Source organism: Ursus arctos, unplaced genomic scaffold, assembly GCF_023065955.2.
Source record: "Ursus arctos isolate Adak ecotype North America unplaced genomic scaffold, UrsArc2.0 scaffold_5, whole genome shotgun sequence".
In the NCBI taxonomy this organism is placed as follows: Eukaryota; Metazoa; Chordata; class Mammalia; order Carnivora; family Ursidae; genus Ursus; species Ursus arctos.
The window spans coordinates 6,133,331-6,150,983 of NW_026623067.1; the positions used below are offsets into that span (position 1 = coordinate 6,133,331).

The window sequence follows — 17,653 nt, forward strand, 5'->3', positions numbered from 1 at the left end:
CCCCTGGTTCCCGTGCATGCTCCCAAGCTCCCTGTTTCAGTGTGGTTTGCACATGCTCTGGAGCACCATTATTCAGTCTGGTCGCACATGCACTCCCGAGCTCCCAGGATCAGTCCGGTTCCAGTGAGCACTCTGGAGCTCCGGTTTTCAGTCTGGTCACATGCCTGATCCCAGACTCATGGTCCCAGTGTGCTCTCTCACAAGTGCCGATCTGTGAGTCCGGCCCCTCCCCAGTGTAAGTGCCTACTGCTTCCTGGCGCCTGAGCACATTGGCTCCCTCCCCCCTTCCATTTATCTTAGAATATCTGTGTGCAGATTCACAGCTCCCCGCTTCGTACCTCAATATTCAGTGCTGGAGCTGTTAGTTTGTAGAGATCCAGATGTATCTTCCTGCATCTCGGTCTGATTCCGTGGGTTTTCAGGATGGTCTGGTAGATACCCAGCTCGACTCAGGGGACCAACTGAAAAAGTGGTCCCCTACTCCTCTGCCGTCTTTTCTCCTCCTTAGCCCAGGAATAAATTTAATCAAGGAGGTAAAAGATCTGTTCTTTGAAAACTTTAAGACATTGTTAAAGTGTCCATACCACCAAACTAATCTACATAGTCTTTGTAATCCCTATTAAAATTCCAAAGGAATTTTTCACAGAAATAGTAAAAATAATACAAATTTAGTATGAAATCACAAAAGACCCCAGATAGTCAAAAACAAAATGAAAACAACCACAACAAATAGAGGGGGAAGAAACAAAAAACAAAGCTGAGTTATCACATTTCCTGATTTCAAACTATATTATAAGGCTATATTAATTTAAAAGGTGTAGGATTGATATAAGAACAGATACAGAGATAATTTAATAAAATAGAAAGCCAGAAAATTAACCCTCACTTATATGGCCAATTAATCTACAACAAAGGATGCAAACATGTAGAGTGGGAAAAGGACAGTGTCTTCAATAAATGGTATTTGGAAAAACTGTACAGTTTCTGCAAAGGAATGCAACTGAACCATTTCTTACACCCTATACAAAAACAAACTAAAAATAGTTTAAAGATTTAAATATAAGATGGAAAACTCTAAGACTCCTAGAAAAAGTATAGGTGATAAGTATTTTGATACCACTCAGTGATATTTTTGGATCTGTTTGTTCAGGCATAGATGACAGAAACAAAAATAAATAATACCACATTAAATTAAAAAAAGATTTTGCACAGGAAATGAAACAATCAAAACAACAAAGAGGCAACATACTGAATTGGAGAAGGTATTGTCAATTATATACCCAATAAGTGGTAACATCCAAATGTATTAAAACTCATACAAATCAATCAATGGGAAAAATATGAAACAAAAAAAATGTGCAGAGGACTGGGTAGTAGACATTTTCCAAAGAATACGCACAGATAGCCTTCAGACACATGAAAGTATGCTAGAAATCGCTAACCACAAGGGAAATAATCAAAACCACAATGACACACTACCTCACACCTGTCAGAATGGCTAGTATAAAAAAGAGAAGAAATAACTAGTGTTTGGTGAGGATCTGGAGTGACAGAAATCCTAATGCACTTTTGGCAGGAATGTAAACTGGTGCAACTTCTATGGACAATAGTATGGATGCACCACAAAAAGTTAAAAAATATAGAACTACCTTATGATTCAGTAGTCTACTTCTAAGTATTTGAAAAACAAAAACCCTAATATGAAAAGACATATGCATTCCTATATAAATTGTAGTAATTTTTCACAATTGCCAAGATATGGAAGCAATCTAATCTGTGAATAGTAAATAGGTAAAGAAAGAAGTTGTACACACACACACAAACACACACACACACACATGCACACACACACACACACACAATGGATGATACTCAACCTTAGGAAAGAAAAACATCTTGCCATTTGTGACAAGGATGGACCTAGATGGTATTATGTCAAGTTATATCAGTGAGAGAGAGGAAGGCAAATACCATATGGTTTCACTTATATGTGGAATCTAATAACAAAACAAGAGAAAACAAATGAACAAATGATCCAGAAACAGAATCATAGATATAGAGAATAAACTGATGTTTGCCAGAGGTCAGGGGATGGAATAATGGATGAGAAATGCCAGAGATTAAGAGGTACTATCCTCCAGTTATAAAATAAGACATAAGGATGTAATATACAGCATAGGGAATATAGTCAATAATATTTTAACAACATTGTACAGTGATGGCAAGTAGACATTTTGGTGAACATTTCTTAATGTATCACTATGGTATACATCTGGAATTAATACAATATGGTAGGTATGTCAATTAATCTTCAATAAAAAGAAATGAATTGTTTTATTAATAATAAGCTCCAAACCAGACTGCAATGTCCATTGTAAGCAATCTGCTAATGAAATTGATCATGTAACACTCAATCAGTGAAATTGCAATAGAGAAAGAAATTTCATCCCCTTTTCCAATGAAGCTGGTTCGATCCATTACATGCACATCCCAAAATATATAACAAAAAACTTGTCCAAGCTCATCAAGGTGCATTAAATATGTGCAATTTTTATATTTCAATTATAACCCAATAAAGCTAAGAAAGTAAAGTAAAAACAAAAATGTGTCCTTAAGTAAAAAGAATTTGACAGTACTTTTAGCTATACATCATTTAAAATTTATCTAGTAATTAGGGGGTTATCTGTGTTAGTTAATTGCTTCTATATAAAAGAAAAATTGAGCTTTCCTTACATGTACGACAAGCAAGCAGTTAGAACTTGGAACCATGTGTGTCTAGGTTAAGCATACATAGTGACAGTGAGTCAGGAATGCTATCGCTTTTGATGTTTACATTTCTAAATGATACCCTTAGAAGCTTAAGAAAGAAATATGTTAATTTCAATATTAGAACAAAAGACTATGTAACCTTTTAAAATATTTAAACCAGGCAAAATTCAACTTCTTTCAGATTTGTATTTAACCTATAGTTACTCACTATGCCTATTCTGAGATAAACTATAGTAATGTTCCAGAAAATTTATGTTGTACACAGTATCTCACACTTATTTTCTAAAATGGTAATATATTACAGTGTTCTATTTTTTCTTAACACAACAACTTCATTTTAATAGTAGATTATAGTATGTTAGTTAATACAAGATTTAAAGAAGGAAATATTTGGTTGCTATTAGAATTCTCAGTTTGTGCCTTTGTAATTACATATGCAGGGGCAATTTATCATTCACTCAATTCATTAACCACTGACTCCATTATGTATTATTTTTTGACAGACTTGATATTCTTATCTGTTAAATTAGAATAATATTCTATAACCCATGGAATATTTATAAGGGATAAATAATGAGATTTATATAATTAGAATTCCAGCCTAGGCAAAGGGAAAAGCAATTAAATTTTTGTCAAGATCACATGAACCGCTGCACATTGGCATCATGTCCTCTACTATCTCTTACACTAATAGTGTATTGTGAGTCCTTATTTTAGTTCTGTTCATTAATTGGCTACAGTTCACTATGTCAGTTAGCCTGTTCTTTGTTTACTGATTAGATGGTCACAATCATGCCTGTCATAGTCTCAGTGATGATTCTATTATTTTCAAAATTACTTCCAGGGCAATTCCATGTGATAGGACCTGGAGCACCAGTCATTGCCTTGGTTGGGGAAGAGGCTGTGTTGTCCTGCCAGCTCAGCCCATCAGTGGATGCTCAGAACATGGAAGTGAAATGGTACCGGAATGATCCTTTTGGCCTGGTGCATCGTTATAGGGATTCTCAGGATCATATGGAACAACAGAGGCCAGAGTACCAAGGGAGGACAGAGTTCCTGAAGGAGAATATTACCAAAGGGCATGTTGCCCTAAAGATCCAACCCATTCAACCTTCAGATGAAGGGGAGTATGTGTGTTTCTTTGAAAGTTCCACATACTACAATGAAGCACAATTCCAAGTGTTGGTCACAGGTGAGTCTGTGCAATGAAAATTCCTACACAAATTGTATTATTTTTCCATCACCAGTCTAAAGTATCTGTGTATATGGATAGAGGTAGCTAAATCCATGCAAACACTATGATGGAATGCCAAGATAGTTAAATATGTAAAATTAATCCCAATCAATCTGTCCCAACGTTCTCTGGCTGTAGTAAAAATATATTTACATCTTTTTATTCCAACATAATTACTTTGAAGGAAAGAATGAACAGGAATTATAGTATTTATCTTAGTTTCTATTCAGAAATGCAGAAGGAAGTAAACAGAGGCTGAAGGAATCTCACCAGCCTGCTAACAGGCTTTTTCTGCACCTTGCTGTTGCCCATGCTGGCAATCACCCAGTCAGATGTGGTCCTGCTGACTCTCAGTGTGACATCCTTGTTTATTGAGATCCCTGGATAGTTTGTCCCCTTAGATCTCACTCCCTCTCAGATATTTTCAACCATCAAAACAAAACAAAAATAAAACAAAAAACTGTACTGCCAGAATGAAAGTTAAGGAAGGACTTTAATTCAACCATACACTGAGCCATAAATCAGCATTTTCTCTACAAACATTGCAGGACCTTATACTGAACTCTGATGATGAGTTTCAGTATCACTTTATTTATAATGGGCATTAAGAGAAACTAACCCGGTCCTTCAGATGGAGCCAATAATACTGACCTTTCTCCCAAAGGCAGGAAAATCTTCTCCTCCAGAACTCCCCAACCTGTTTGCAAATGCTCAGAATTTAGTGACAATTCTGCATATGCCCTAAGTAATCCTTAATCCACATTTATATAATAAAGGGTGGGTTCTTATATAATTCTTCATTAAACAAAGGGGGCTATTGCAAAGAGACTTGCTTGCAAGTTTTAAACAGCTTTTTGAGTCAAAGTTTTGTCAACAGAGACTTTGATGCACACATCCCGTAATAGAATTTCTGCAGAGTCAGGGAAAGAATACTTGCCTCCTGAGACTCCTTCCTGGGTTTAGAGAAAATCTGCATCATTTTTTTTTAATTACAAATTTTTGTTATGTTATGTTAGTCACCATACAGTACATCATTAGTTTTTGATGTAGTGTTCCATGATTCATTGTTTGCGTATAACACCCAGTGCTCCATGAAATACATGCCCTCCTTAATACCCATCACAGGGCTAGCCCATCCCCCCTTGGAAGCCCTCAGTTTGTTTCCTAGAGTCCATAGTCTCTTGTGGTTCATTCCCCCTTCCGTTTACCCCCCCCTTCATTATTCCTTCCCTTCTCCTACAATCTCCCTGCTCTTTCTTACATTCCACAAATGAGTGAAACCATATAATAATTGTCTTTCTCTGCTTGACTTATTTCACTTAGCATAATTTCCTCCAGTTCCGTCCATGTTGATGCAAATGTTGGGTAATCGTTCTTTCTGATGGCTGAGTAATATTCCATTGTATATATGGACCACATCTTCTTTATCCATTTGTCTGTGGGAGGGCATCTCAGCTCCTCCCACAGTTTAAGATACTGTGGATAATGCTTCTATGAACATTGGGGTGCATATGGCCCTTCTCTTCACTACGTCTGTATCTTTGGAGTAAATACTTAGTAGTGTAGTTGTTGGATCATAGGGTAGTTCAATTTTTAACTTTTTAAGGGACCTCCACACTGTTTTCCAAAGTGGCTGTACCAACCTGCATTCCTACCAACAGTGTAAGAGGGATCCCCTTTCTCCACATCCTCTACAACATGTGTTGTTTCCTACCTTGTCAATTTTTGCCATTCTGACTGGCATAAGGTGGTATCTCAATGTGGTTTTGATTTGAATTTCCCTGATGGTGAATGCATCATTTTTTAAAAAAATATTTTATTTATTTATTTGAGCCAGAGAGACATAGTGATAGAGAGCACTAGCGAGGAGGAGGAGAAGCAGGCTCCCCTCCCTTTCCAAGTAGGGAGCCTAAGGCAGGGTTGAATCCCAGGCCCCTGGGATCATGACCTTAGCTGAAGGCAGATGCTTATCTGACTGAGCCACCCAGGTGCCCCAGAAAATCTACATGTTTAGGCAAATAATGTGGAGTTCCTCATCTCCAGTCTCTATCATATGCAAATGAATGTCACTAAAACTGGAGGCATTTAACCAGGCACTAGGACTGATGAATGAGAAATTATGTTCACCCATTCACAAAGTTTTCCTTTAGAGCAGGGATCATTCACTCATTATGATAACTTCTGAAGCAATCCTTGTATTAGACATCCCCTTCTAGAAGTCCCACAGACATTTTCCAAACCTTGGGTAAACCCTTATCAGGGTCTTTGAATTTGAGAGCCAGTTGTTACTACCGATTCTTCAGTGAACAACATGTCATTTCTCAGGATCAGCTCAATTTTCTTTATCTCGCATTTACTTGTTCTTTGTACAGAGTAATTCTATCCCTAAATACAAAACAACTTTTCACTATTTTCCATTTTAAATTTTACCCCAGATTCATTAGAAGAGTGCATTTCCTGTCTTGAAGCTTTTGGCACTAAACTCTGACATTGTGCTTTTGTATGAGTTTGTTATCAGCTCCAACAATGGTTAATTGACACACTTTCTACAAACTACTTTACAGTCTCTTATATCTTGTAGATGAGGTTATCTGTTACATAACTTCATTGATTTTTCCAAATCATATATGCAAGGGAAGTTGTATTTGATACCCAAGCAGATTTTTTAAAATAAAACTAAGATAAAGCTTATGGTGATCTTCTTAATTTGCACTGCGGATATGTATTACATCAATAGCCATGAATTCCACCCAACTTTTTACTAGGCCCAGAAGTCCCCACAACATCCAAAGGAATTTGGTTCACTTTTTCATGTTCTCTGTGGGTAATAGAAATATCTGGATTTTATATTCCAAATAAATACAATATTTGCAGATGCATCCATTCACAGGGCACCCATGGGATGCACTCCAAATTAATGAAAAGAGATGCACTTTAAATTCTTAGGAAATTGTATCTCCCTCTGCCTTATTTAATATAAACTTGTATATAAATATTGACATAATAAGTGATTATGTTTGTTCTGAAGAATCCAAATGAAGACTTCTGTGTTCCCTAATTGTAGGGGGCTGTACTTTAAATGTTTTCCAACTGGGCTGCTTTTTTGCCACATTTTGTGAATTAAGTGGGAGGCATCTCATTTTTTACCTGCTGTTCTTAGTCATTATAAATCAGAAAAATAAAGTCCCATGCTGATTCAATGGTCTCACCTCCTCCCGGTGAATTATTTATGACCTTGTGTTATTTTTTCTGGGTTGGATCCATTTCTGTCCTACACCCATACCCAATGCAAAGTAGTGTCTGATGCTGTGTGTCATTGGGAGTTTCACCTGTTCCAGATCTTCAGATAGAGTCCTTGATGTTTTCTAACAAGAGACCTCGTGTTTTCTTCTGATTCCTTTAGTTACTGTGATTTCTGGCATGCATTTTTTTTTTTTGCAGCAAAAACCTATTTTATTTTTTTTGTTATAATAATATTTTTGATTATATTATGTTAGTCACCATACAGTATATCCCTGGTTTTTGATGTAAAGTTCAATGATTCATTAGTTGCATGTAACACCTGCTGCACCATGCAATACGTGCCCTCCTTACTACCCATCAACAGCCTATCCCATTCCCCTACCCCCCTCCCCTCTGAAGCCCTCAGTTTGTTTCTCAGAGTCCATAGTCTGGCATGCATTTCTTTAACCCATTTCTCCATTCTGGAGGAGTGACATTTGCTCCAAAATGGTACCCAGTTCCTGATAGAAATGCAGTCTCTGCAGGGACTTCCACAGCCCTACACTGTCTCCTAAAGAAAAGATTATTTGATACCTTCAGTCAACACAGAGCCAACACATTCCCTGTGCTGTTTAAATATCCATGGGGTGTGGGTAATATAATTTCTGCAGAATCCAGAACCTCAGTGAATACCAACATTAAATTCTACTTAAAATCAATAATGATCCCTGTCCTCTACTGTCTACCTAGTTTGATAGTTGCAGGGTACAGGAAAGCAAATGCATTAGTCAATGACTCTTAGGGGAATCACAAGTATAGGTTCTAAACCTAACTAAAATATTCTCTAAGAGATAAGAAATAAAATTGAAGGCCCTGATATTAGATGACAAAATCTTCTAATGGTGGACACTATAGGTTTTCTCTCCCCACCATGGCCATAAGACAGTGAAAATCCCAGACTCTCAAAATAGGTAAAGAATGTATTCAAGTCAGCCTGTGCTATGTCAGAAACAGTCCAGGCCTCAAGCATGCCAGTTAGAAATCCACAATAGTAGAAGAACCATGGTGACCTGGTGTCCTCTCCTGCTGGCAATCTTTTTTTTTTTTCCACTTTGACCCCTCAGTTTTGACTTGATATTTAAATTATATCATTAATGGCTAAGGCAACATATGGAATAAATGTTTCAATCTTCTAAAAATATCCGTACCTGCCTCGCCTAATCCCCATTCCTATTTTTAATTGATGCTGAACCTACACAATATATTTTACCCCTAGCCCTCATCTAATAAGGTAAGCAGAATGCCATAGTTTGAAGTACAACATTACATTTCTCTCTCCAGAAAATAAGATACTGATGAAGCATTTATTATGTGCAAAGACCTGCTAAATATCTTTTTGTCTTTAGGATATTCCCACCCACATTGACACTTCCTGAATACATGAAATGCAATGGGATGGTCTTTCAAATTGAAAGATCTCAGAAAATGAAAACCATCTTTCTTTTGTATTTTTAAGTGATTAACTATTAAAGATTAATAAAATTATTTATTAAAACCTAATAAGCAGTTTATATGGAGTAATCATTACACACATTATATGAGTAGAGATAATTTTTATTTTTGTTTTACAAAAAGGGAATAGAGGTATAGAGAGACTGGGTCATTTGTTACACGGTCACTGGTACCAGGACAAATGTAAACTTTGACTCTAGAGCTTATCCTCATAACCATGATGCTCTACTGATTCTCAAAGGTATTGTATTCTGAGGATAACATTTATCAGTACCAGCACTGGAGGTCACTACTATGCCAGTGAGGTCATCACTGGTGCAGCAAGCTATTGACTAGTCACCTCCTCCTGGTGTTTTCTCAGAGTCTGGTCATCAATGCAACATCAGATGACATTAGATAATTTTCCTCCACAACTTAATAGGACTGCCATAACAAATTGTTGCAAATATGATGGCCTAAAAACAACATTTAATTTCTCACAGTCCTGGAGACCAGAGTACACAATATAGTTGTCATCAGGATTATCGTCCCAAAGAAGCATCTGAAGAGAATGCTTCCTTGCTTTTCCCAGCTTCTGGTAGCGCCAGGCATGCCTTAGACTCTGCTGGGATCCCTCCAGTCTCTGGCTCTATCTTTACAGGGCCAATTTCCCTGTTTCTCTGAGTCGAAGTTTCTTTCTGTTTATAGATCACAGTCATTTTGGATTAGGACTCACCCTAATCCAGTACTATTTCCTCTTTACTAATTACATACAAAATGGTATCCAAATAAGGGCACAGATACTGACAGTTAGGACTTGAACATATCTTTCTAGAAGACATAATTCAAACCACAACAAGGGTAATTTGATCCCAGTAAATTTGATCTTATTGCTGTGCTTGTTGTCATCGTCATCGTCATCGTTGTTGTTGTTGTAGACTAGTTACTTTACGTAATACTGTGTGGAATGTTGCACTACTATTCACTGAACTTCAGAAGACAGAATCTTTCTGAGTTAAAGGGAGAAAGGAGCCTAGCTAGAACTGGAAGAGTTCCTAGACTCTGTGAGGTTTACACATTTCTTATCTTGATGTTTTACCACATCCACATAATCCATTTTGAAGATGGCTCACAGCCACTCTGTGTGCTCCAGTCCTTGAGAAGGGAGAAAAAGTGAAGGGAACAGTGCATCTCCTTTCTTTGAGGGCAATATTCTAGAAGGCACACACATTATTTTCATTTCAAACACTTTCACCAGCCTATCAAAGCCACTCCTAATTGCAAGGGGATTGGAACATGCATTCTTAACCTGGGCTGACATATCCACAGCTAAAACTTACATTATTTCCCCAAATTGTTCTATGCAAAATGGTAGGTACTACATACATGTTACATTTAAATTGGGGGTTTTGGGTAGCTCAGTCCTTTAAGCATGAGCCTTCAGCTCAGGTCATGATTCCAGGGTCCTGGGATGGAGTCTGGCATTGGGTTCCCTGCTCAGCAGGGAGTCTGTTTCTCCCTTTTGCCCTTCCCACTTTCATGCTTTCTCTCTCTCAAATAAATAAATAAAATCTTTAAAAAATAAATTTAAATTTAGTTGGTACACATTTAATTGATTAAAATATGAAATTCAGTTCCTAACAATATTGAGGTGCTCAGTAGCTACCCTTACCTACTTTATTTGAACCACATTTATATTGGTAATGTTCCCAACATCATAAGAAGTTCTTATTAAAAATAACACATTTAGAATTATGGAATAAAACATTTGGAGAATGATTAGCAATATGCCACAGAAAACCACTAACTGATGTGTGCCATTACATTTAGAGGTTGTAAGTTATTTGATAGAGTGTTTTTCTACCCAACTTTAAGAGTCAACATCATTAGCCATTAGGGATATTCAAATCAAAACCACATTGAGATACCACCTCACAGCAGTTAAAATGGCAAAAATTGACAAGGCAAGAAACAACACACATTGGAGAGGATGTGGAGAAAGGGTAACACTCTTACACTGTTGGTGGGGATGCAAGTTGGTACAGCCGCTTTGGAAAACAGTGTGGAGGTCCCTTAAAAAGTTAAAAATTGAGCTACCCTATGACCCAGCCATTGCACTACTGGGTATTTACCCCAAAGATACAGTTGTAGTGAAAAAAAGGGCCATATGCACCCCAACGTTCATAGAAGCAATGTCCACAAAGGCCAAACTGTGGAAGGAGATGAGATGCCCTTCAACAGACGAATGGATAAAGAAAATGTGATCCATATATACAATTGGATATTACTCAGCCATTGGAAAGGATGATTACCCAACATTTGCATCAACATGGATGGAACTGGAGGAGACTCTGCTAAGTGAAATAAGTCAAGCAGAGAAAGACAATTATCATATGATTTCAATTATTTGTGGAGCATAAGGCATATCAGGGAGATCAGTAGGAGAAGGAAGGGAAAAATGAAGGGGGTGAAAACAGAGGGGAGACAAACCATGAGAGAATATGGAGTCCAGGAAACCAACAGGGTTTTAGAGGGAGGAAGGTGGGGGGATGGGATAGTACAATAATAGGTATTAAGGAGGGCATGTATTGCATGATACACAGGTTGTTATATTCAAACAATGAATTATGGAACACTACCTCAAAATATGATGATGTACTGTATGATGACTAACTACTACTACTACTACTACTACTACTACTACTACTACTACTACTACTACAAATCATCAGATAAAATAATCAGTAAAATTTCAAAGAGGAGTGAGGCAAAAATAAAACAATACACACATGCTGGGCATTTGAATACTTTGTTAAATGTTGATACAGCTGGTTTGTTTTCTCCAAAGTTCTTTGTGCCTAATTTTCTAACTTCCACTTTTATAAATAAGAAAACTGAGTTTCATAAGAGATAAATAAAATGTAAAATGGCAAAGAAATGCTTGGAGAAGTTTAATTTCGCTCTCTCTCTTTTGCTATTCTAGTCTCAGGTATGGCTCCTAATATTCACATTGAGCCTGGAAATAGGAGGGAAATAAAGTTGACCTGCACATCCACAGGGTGGTATCCAGAGCCTGAGGTGCAATGGAGGGACCATCACGGACTGAACTTGGCACCTGCTTCTGAGACAAAGAAAATAGAAAAAAATGGACTTTTTCATGTGGAATCATCTCTCACAGTGGCTAAAAGTTCAAGAGCAAAAGTGTCCTGTGTTATAAGGAACCTAATACTCAGAGTAGAGAAGGAAGTGCATGTTTCCATAGCAGGTCAGTTTCCTTCAAAGTCTGTATCTTGATATATCACTCCTAATTGAGAAGATCTTACTGACAAAGACTTATTACTGACAGATTGAGAAGTATATTCTAATTTATCCATTTTATAACTCTTAATTTGGAGAACACGTAAAAATTCATATTTGTTCTTGTATTTCTTTTTGTGACAGAAACATCATTGTCATACTTTATACAAATTAATACATGAATGCACAAGAACATTCAGAAGGTGAAAGAGTATTTTGAGGATCCTTTCAAAGTTCCTCCTAAACTTCGGATCCCACTGCCAGGGAAAGCCATTTTTCGCAACATGGTGTTTTCTCCCATCTGTCAAATTGAATTTGAATCTGGGCAGAGCTATTTCCCAGATTCATGATCTTGGGTAACTATTGAGCTCCCTGTGCTCAGTTCCCATCTGTTACATATGGGTAATATTAATGTCTACCTCGTGAAATTGTTATGAGTATTAACTAATGTAATTAATATCACAGGCAGAGAAGAGCTCAGACATTCCAATCTACTCTTTATGCCTACCCAAAGTAATCTTTCAAAGAATGTTTGCCCAAATTATCTCCAACTTCCTGTATATGCAGATATCTTCATTTGAAGTATTTCACCTTGTCAACAACATTCTATCTCTTGTCCTTTCTTATCTCTCCAGCTTTGTCTTTCATCCCTCTCTTCCTTGTCTCCAGATCCTCCCACCCCACATTAATTCTCTGAACATATTCAACCAAGCTATACCCCTTGCAGTCTGTTATTGACACATTTGTTCTATTTTCCTGTCACTAAGTGTTTCCTACTGGTCCCTCGATTCTTCACCTTATCTTCCCAGGAAGGTGTCTTCAACCCAATCTGTTATGTGCCCTCTTCACTCATGCATTACTGTGATTATGTTTCACTGTTTTCCCAGATAGAATAATAGACTCCCAAGGACACTATATCTTATTTCTTTTATGTTCCCATTTCATAGAAAAATACCAAACCACAATATACTTTCCTATAGTAGATAAATATTTGTATGATCTTTTATCAACAGTGGAGTGTCATTTCTATAATGCTTTAGTTTGGGAAATCACACTGTTTTAAGATAATTAGAAAGAGACCTTGATTTTGGAAATGTGAAAGAAGCAAACACATAAACAAGAATAGAGGATTTTTGTTTAATAACTTTAGTAAAACAAAATTAGAACAGAGTAAATTATCAGTCTCTTACTGTAATTTTTATACTGAAGAAATGTGTTGAAACATATAATTGGGTATCATGACATGGGCAATATTATAACGCTCTTGAAAATATGAATGTAAGAGATAAAATATTTGTTTTACATTTATGTATTTGAGATCACCAATTAAAAATTCCACAGATGTCTTGTTGAGATCTTAAATGAGAGTAGTCCTGGAAAGAAAGTGTCCTTGAGACCTCTTTTAAAATAAGAATATTAATTAGAAAAATATCAATACAATAGTTAATTTTACTGATTTCAGTTGCTAGTTGACAGATATCGCATAAGAAACTTTGAATTGAAATAAAACCCTGTCTCTATAACCTAGATCATCAATCCTATTAGGCTTACTATCCAAGATTTCACAATTTTTCCTTTAATCTTTAGAAAAGTTCCACATGCCTCTCATTCATTGGCATATTGTCAAGCTCACATATGTTTTTGTAGAAAATAATTGAATAGAAAGGACACATGACAAAGTCAGTTTGGGGAACCAAAGATGAAAAATTGGAAAAGAAAATATGAAAATAAAATATTTTTTTTGCATTTTATTTATTATGAAAGAATTATTTGTCATAAATATAGTAATATTAATTTTTGCTAAATCTTGATTGTGGGTACATGGATGTCTGATGCATTGTCTTTTTTCAGCATATTAAAAATTGTGATAATTTATAAAATAAACCTTTTGAGTCCCCATACATTAGGAACAAGGAAGGAAAAAGAAACATCTTTAGCATTTCTGAATTCCTTAGGATTGTAGGGAGGGATAGGTGAGGCTTAGAATCTGTGCTTTGCTAGCAATGTCTCCTAAAAGAAACCTCTTGGGATTTGTTCTCCGCAGCCAAGTCACTGATGCCAAGCTGGATACTAAGTGAGACTATCTATATTTTTCAGATGCCTTGTTCCCTGAAGACTTTCTTTGGATAGTAGGGTTGTTGGCTGTTCTGATTCTCCTGGCCACCAGTGCCACCACCTGTGTTCTATTTGTGCGTGCTAGAAAATCCAAAGGTAAATGAAAGACAAACAAACAAAAAAACCCACAAAACCCAAAAAGAAACAAACAAACAAACAAACAAAACCAGAAACAACAACAAAAACTGGGGGATTGGGTTCAATTGTGAAAGAATTAGAGAATAATCACAACACAAAATTCATAAATATTTTGTAGGGGGTCTTTAGCATTTAAAATTGGGAACAGGATTCATAGTCTCTAGTGGAGCACTGGGTGTTATACGCAAACAATGAATCATGGAACACTACATCAAAAACTAATGATGTACTGGATGGTGACTAACATAACATAATAAAAAATGTTAAAAAAATTAAAATTGGGAATAGGAAAAAACTAAACAGAAAAAAAATAATTCTAAGCACACACTCATGGCTCTGCATGTTTGTCAGAATGTAGAGGTTGTCCGGTCAAAGTCAATTATATCATCAAGGAAAAAAACATGTGCTTGGTTTGTTTGTGAACTGACACTTAAGTTCGAGGGTTTAGAAACTAGATTATTTCTCTGTTTGTTTGTTTATGTGCTTGTTTATGCAGCCAGAGATAATAAATTCTCTGTGAAATAATTTGTTACCTGAAGTCTTAGTTTAGAATTAGGATGGAATTTTCCAGCATGCAACCAAGAATACTTTATCTGGCAAGTCTGTCATTCAGAATGGACAGAAAGATAAAGAGCTTCCAGGACTGGCAGAAACTGAAATATGTGACCACCAAGCCAACCCTACAAGAAATAATAAGGGGGATTCTATAAATGAAGAAAGACCCCAAGAGTAATATAAGTCAGAAATTAACAGAGACAATATATATAGAAACAGGGACTTTACAGGCAATGCAATTGCACTAAATCCATATCTTTCAATAGTTACACTCAATGTGAACAGGCTGAAACCACAGGGTTTCAGATTGGATACAAAAGCTGGACTGATCCATACGCTGTCTACAAGAGGCTCATTTTGAACCTAAAGACACCTAAAGATTGAAAGTGAGGGAATAGAGAACCATTTATCATGACAATGGACCTTGAAAGAAAGCCAGAGTAGCAATTCTCAGACAAACTAGATTTTATTTTATTTTTTTATTATAATAACATTTTTTATTATATTATGTTAGTCACCGTACAGTACATCCCTGGTTTTTGATGTAAAGTTCGATGATTCATTAGTTGCGTATAACACCCAGTGCACCATGCAATACATGCCCTCCTTACTACCCCTCACCAGCCTATCTCATTCCCCCACCCCCTTAAGACAAATTAGATTTTAAACCAAAGACTGTATTAAGAGATGTAAAGGGACACTATATAATACTTAACCGGTCTTTCAACAAGAAGATCTAACAATTGTAAATATCTATACCCCCAACATGGGAGCAGAAAGCTACATAAACCAACTATTAACCAAAATAAAGAATCATAGTGATAATATTACATTAATAGTAGGAGAATTCAAAATCCACTCACAGCAATAGAGAGATCACCTAAGCAGAAGATCAACAAAGAAACAAGAGCTTGAATGACACATTGGACTGGATGGTCTTCATAGATATATACAGAACATTCCATCCTAAAACAACAGAATACTCAGTCTTCTTGAGTGTCCAGGAATCTATCTCCAGAATACATTACATACTGTGTCATAAATCAGGTCTCAACCAACAGCAGAAGATTGAGATTATCCCCTGCATATTTTCAGAGCACAATGCATTGAAACTGGAACTCAACCACAAGGAAAAATTTGGAAGGAACACAAACAATTGGAGCATAAAAAACATCCTGCTAAAGAATGAATGGGTCAACCAGGAATTTAAAGAGGAAATTAAACAATTAATGCAAACCAATGAAAATGAAAACACATCATTCAGAAGCTATGGGATACTGCAAAGGCGATCCTGAGGGAAGTACATAGCCATCCAAGCCTCACTCAAAAAATTAGAAAAATCCCAAATGCACAAGCTAAATTTATACTTAAAGGACCTAGAAAAAGAGCAGAAAATAAAACCTAAAACCAACAGGAGAAGAGAAATAATAATGATTAGAACAGAAATCTATGGAATAGAAACTAGAAGAGTAGAACAAGTCAAAGAAACTAGAAGCTGGTTATTTGAAAGACTTAGTAAGATCAATAAAAGAAAAGATAAAGGATCCAAATTAATAAAATTATGAATGAAAGGGGAGAAATCATGACCAATATCAAGGAAATAGAAACACTTATTAGAACTTACTTCCATCAGCTATATGCCAACAAACTAGGCAATCTGGAAGAGACAGATGCATTCCTGAACATTTATAAGTTACCAAAACTTAAGCAGGAAGAAATAGACAATCTGAGTAGACCAATACTAAGCAAAAAAATTGAAGTAGTAATCAAAAGCCTCCCCCAAAACAAGAGTCCAGTGACAGATGGCTTCCCAGGGGAATTCTTCCAAACGTTTAAAGAAGAAATCATACTTATTCTATTGAAGCTATTCCAAAAAATAGAAATGGAAGGAGAAGTTCCAAACACCTTTTATGAGGCCAGCATTACCCTGATCCCAAAACCAAAGACCCCCATCAAAAAGGAGAATTGCAGAACAATATCCCTGATGAAAATGGATGCCAAAATGCTCAATAAGATCCTAGCTATTAGGATCCAACAATACATTAAAAGGATTATCCAACAAGACCAGGTGGGATTTATTCAGATGGAAAAACATCCCATGCTCATGGAATGGAAGAATAAACATTGTGAAAATGTCAGTGCTGCCCAGAGTAATCTACACTTTCAATGCAATCCCTTTCAAAGTAGTATCGACATTTTTCACAGAGCTGGAACAAAGGATCCCAAAATTTGTGTGGAACGAGAAAAGACCCCAAATCACCAGGGGATTGTTGCAAGTGAAAACCAAAGCTGGGAGCATAACATTGCCTGATATCAACCTATACTACAAAGCTGTGATCAGGACAGCATGGTACTGGCACAAAAACAAATACATGGATCAAAGGAACAGAGTAGAGAGTCAGGAATGCAACCTCAGTTCTCTGGTCAGCTAATCCTGACAAAGCAGGAAAGAATTTCCATTGGAAAAAAAAGACGGTCTCTTCAATAAATGGTGCTGGGAAAACTGGAGAGCCACATGCAGAAGAATGAAACTGGACCATTCCCTTACACCATACACAAAGATAAACTCAAAATGGATGAAAGACCTCAATGTGAGACAGGAACCCATCAAAATCATAGAGGAGAACATAAGCAGTAACCTCTTTGTCATCACCCACAGCAACTTATTTCCAGGCATGTCTCCAAAGACAAGGGAAACAAAAGAAAAATGAACTTTTGGGACTCATCAAGATAAAAAGTTTTCCAAAGCAAAGGGAACAGTTAACAAAACTGAAGAGCAACATATGAAGTGGGAGACGATATTTGAAAATGGCATTTCAGATAAAGGGCTGG

At 36.6% G+C, this 17,653-nt stretch overlaps 1 protein-coding gene across 1 annotated transcript in view; it reads left to right on the plus strand.

The window, feature by feature from the left end:
* Positions 1–14,728, plus strand: part of LOC130541851 (butyrophilin subfamily 1 member A1-like) — a 38,005-nt gene extending 23,277 nt beyond the window's left edge. Inside the window, exons 2-4 of the mRNA XM_057307263.1 lie at positions 3,614–3,961; positions 11,700–11,981; positions 14,111–14,728. Of these exons, the coding sequence (XP_057163246.1) occupies positions 3,614–3,961; positions 11,700–11,981; positions 14,111–14,232 (752 nt within the window). The 3' untranslated portion in view covers positions 14,233–14,728. The remainder of the gene's footprint in view (positions 1–3,613; positions 3,962–11,699; positions 11,982–14,110) is intronic.
* The last annotated feature ends 2,925 nt before the right edge of the window (positions 14,729–17,653 follow it).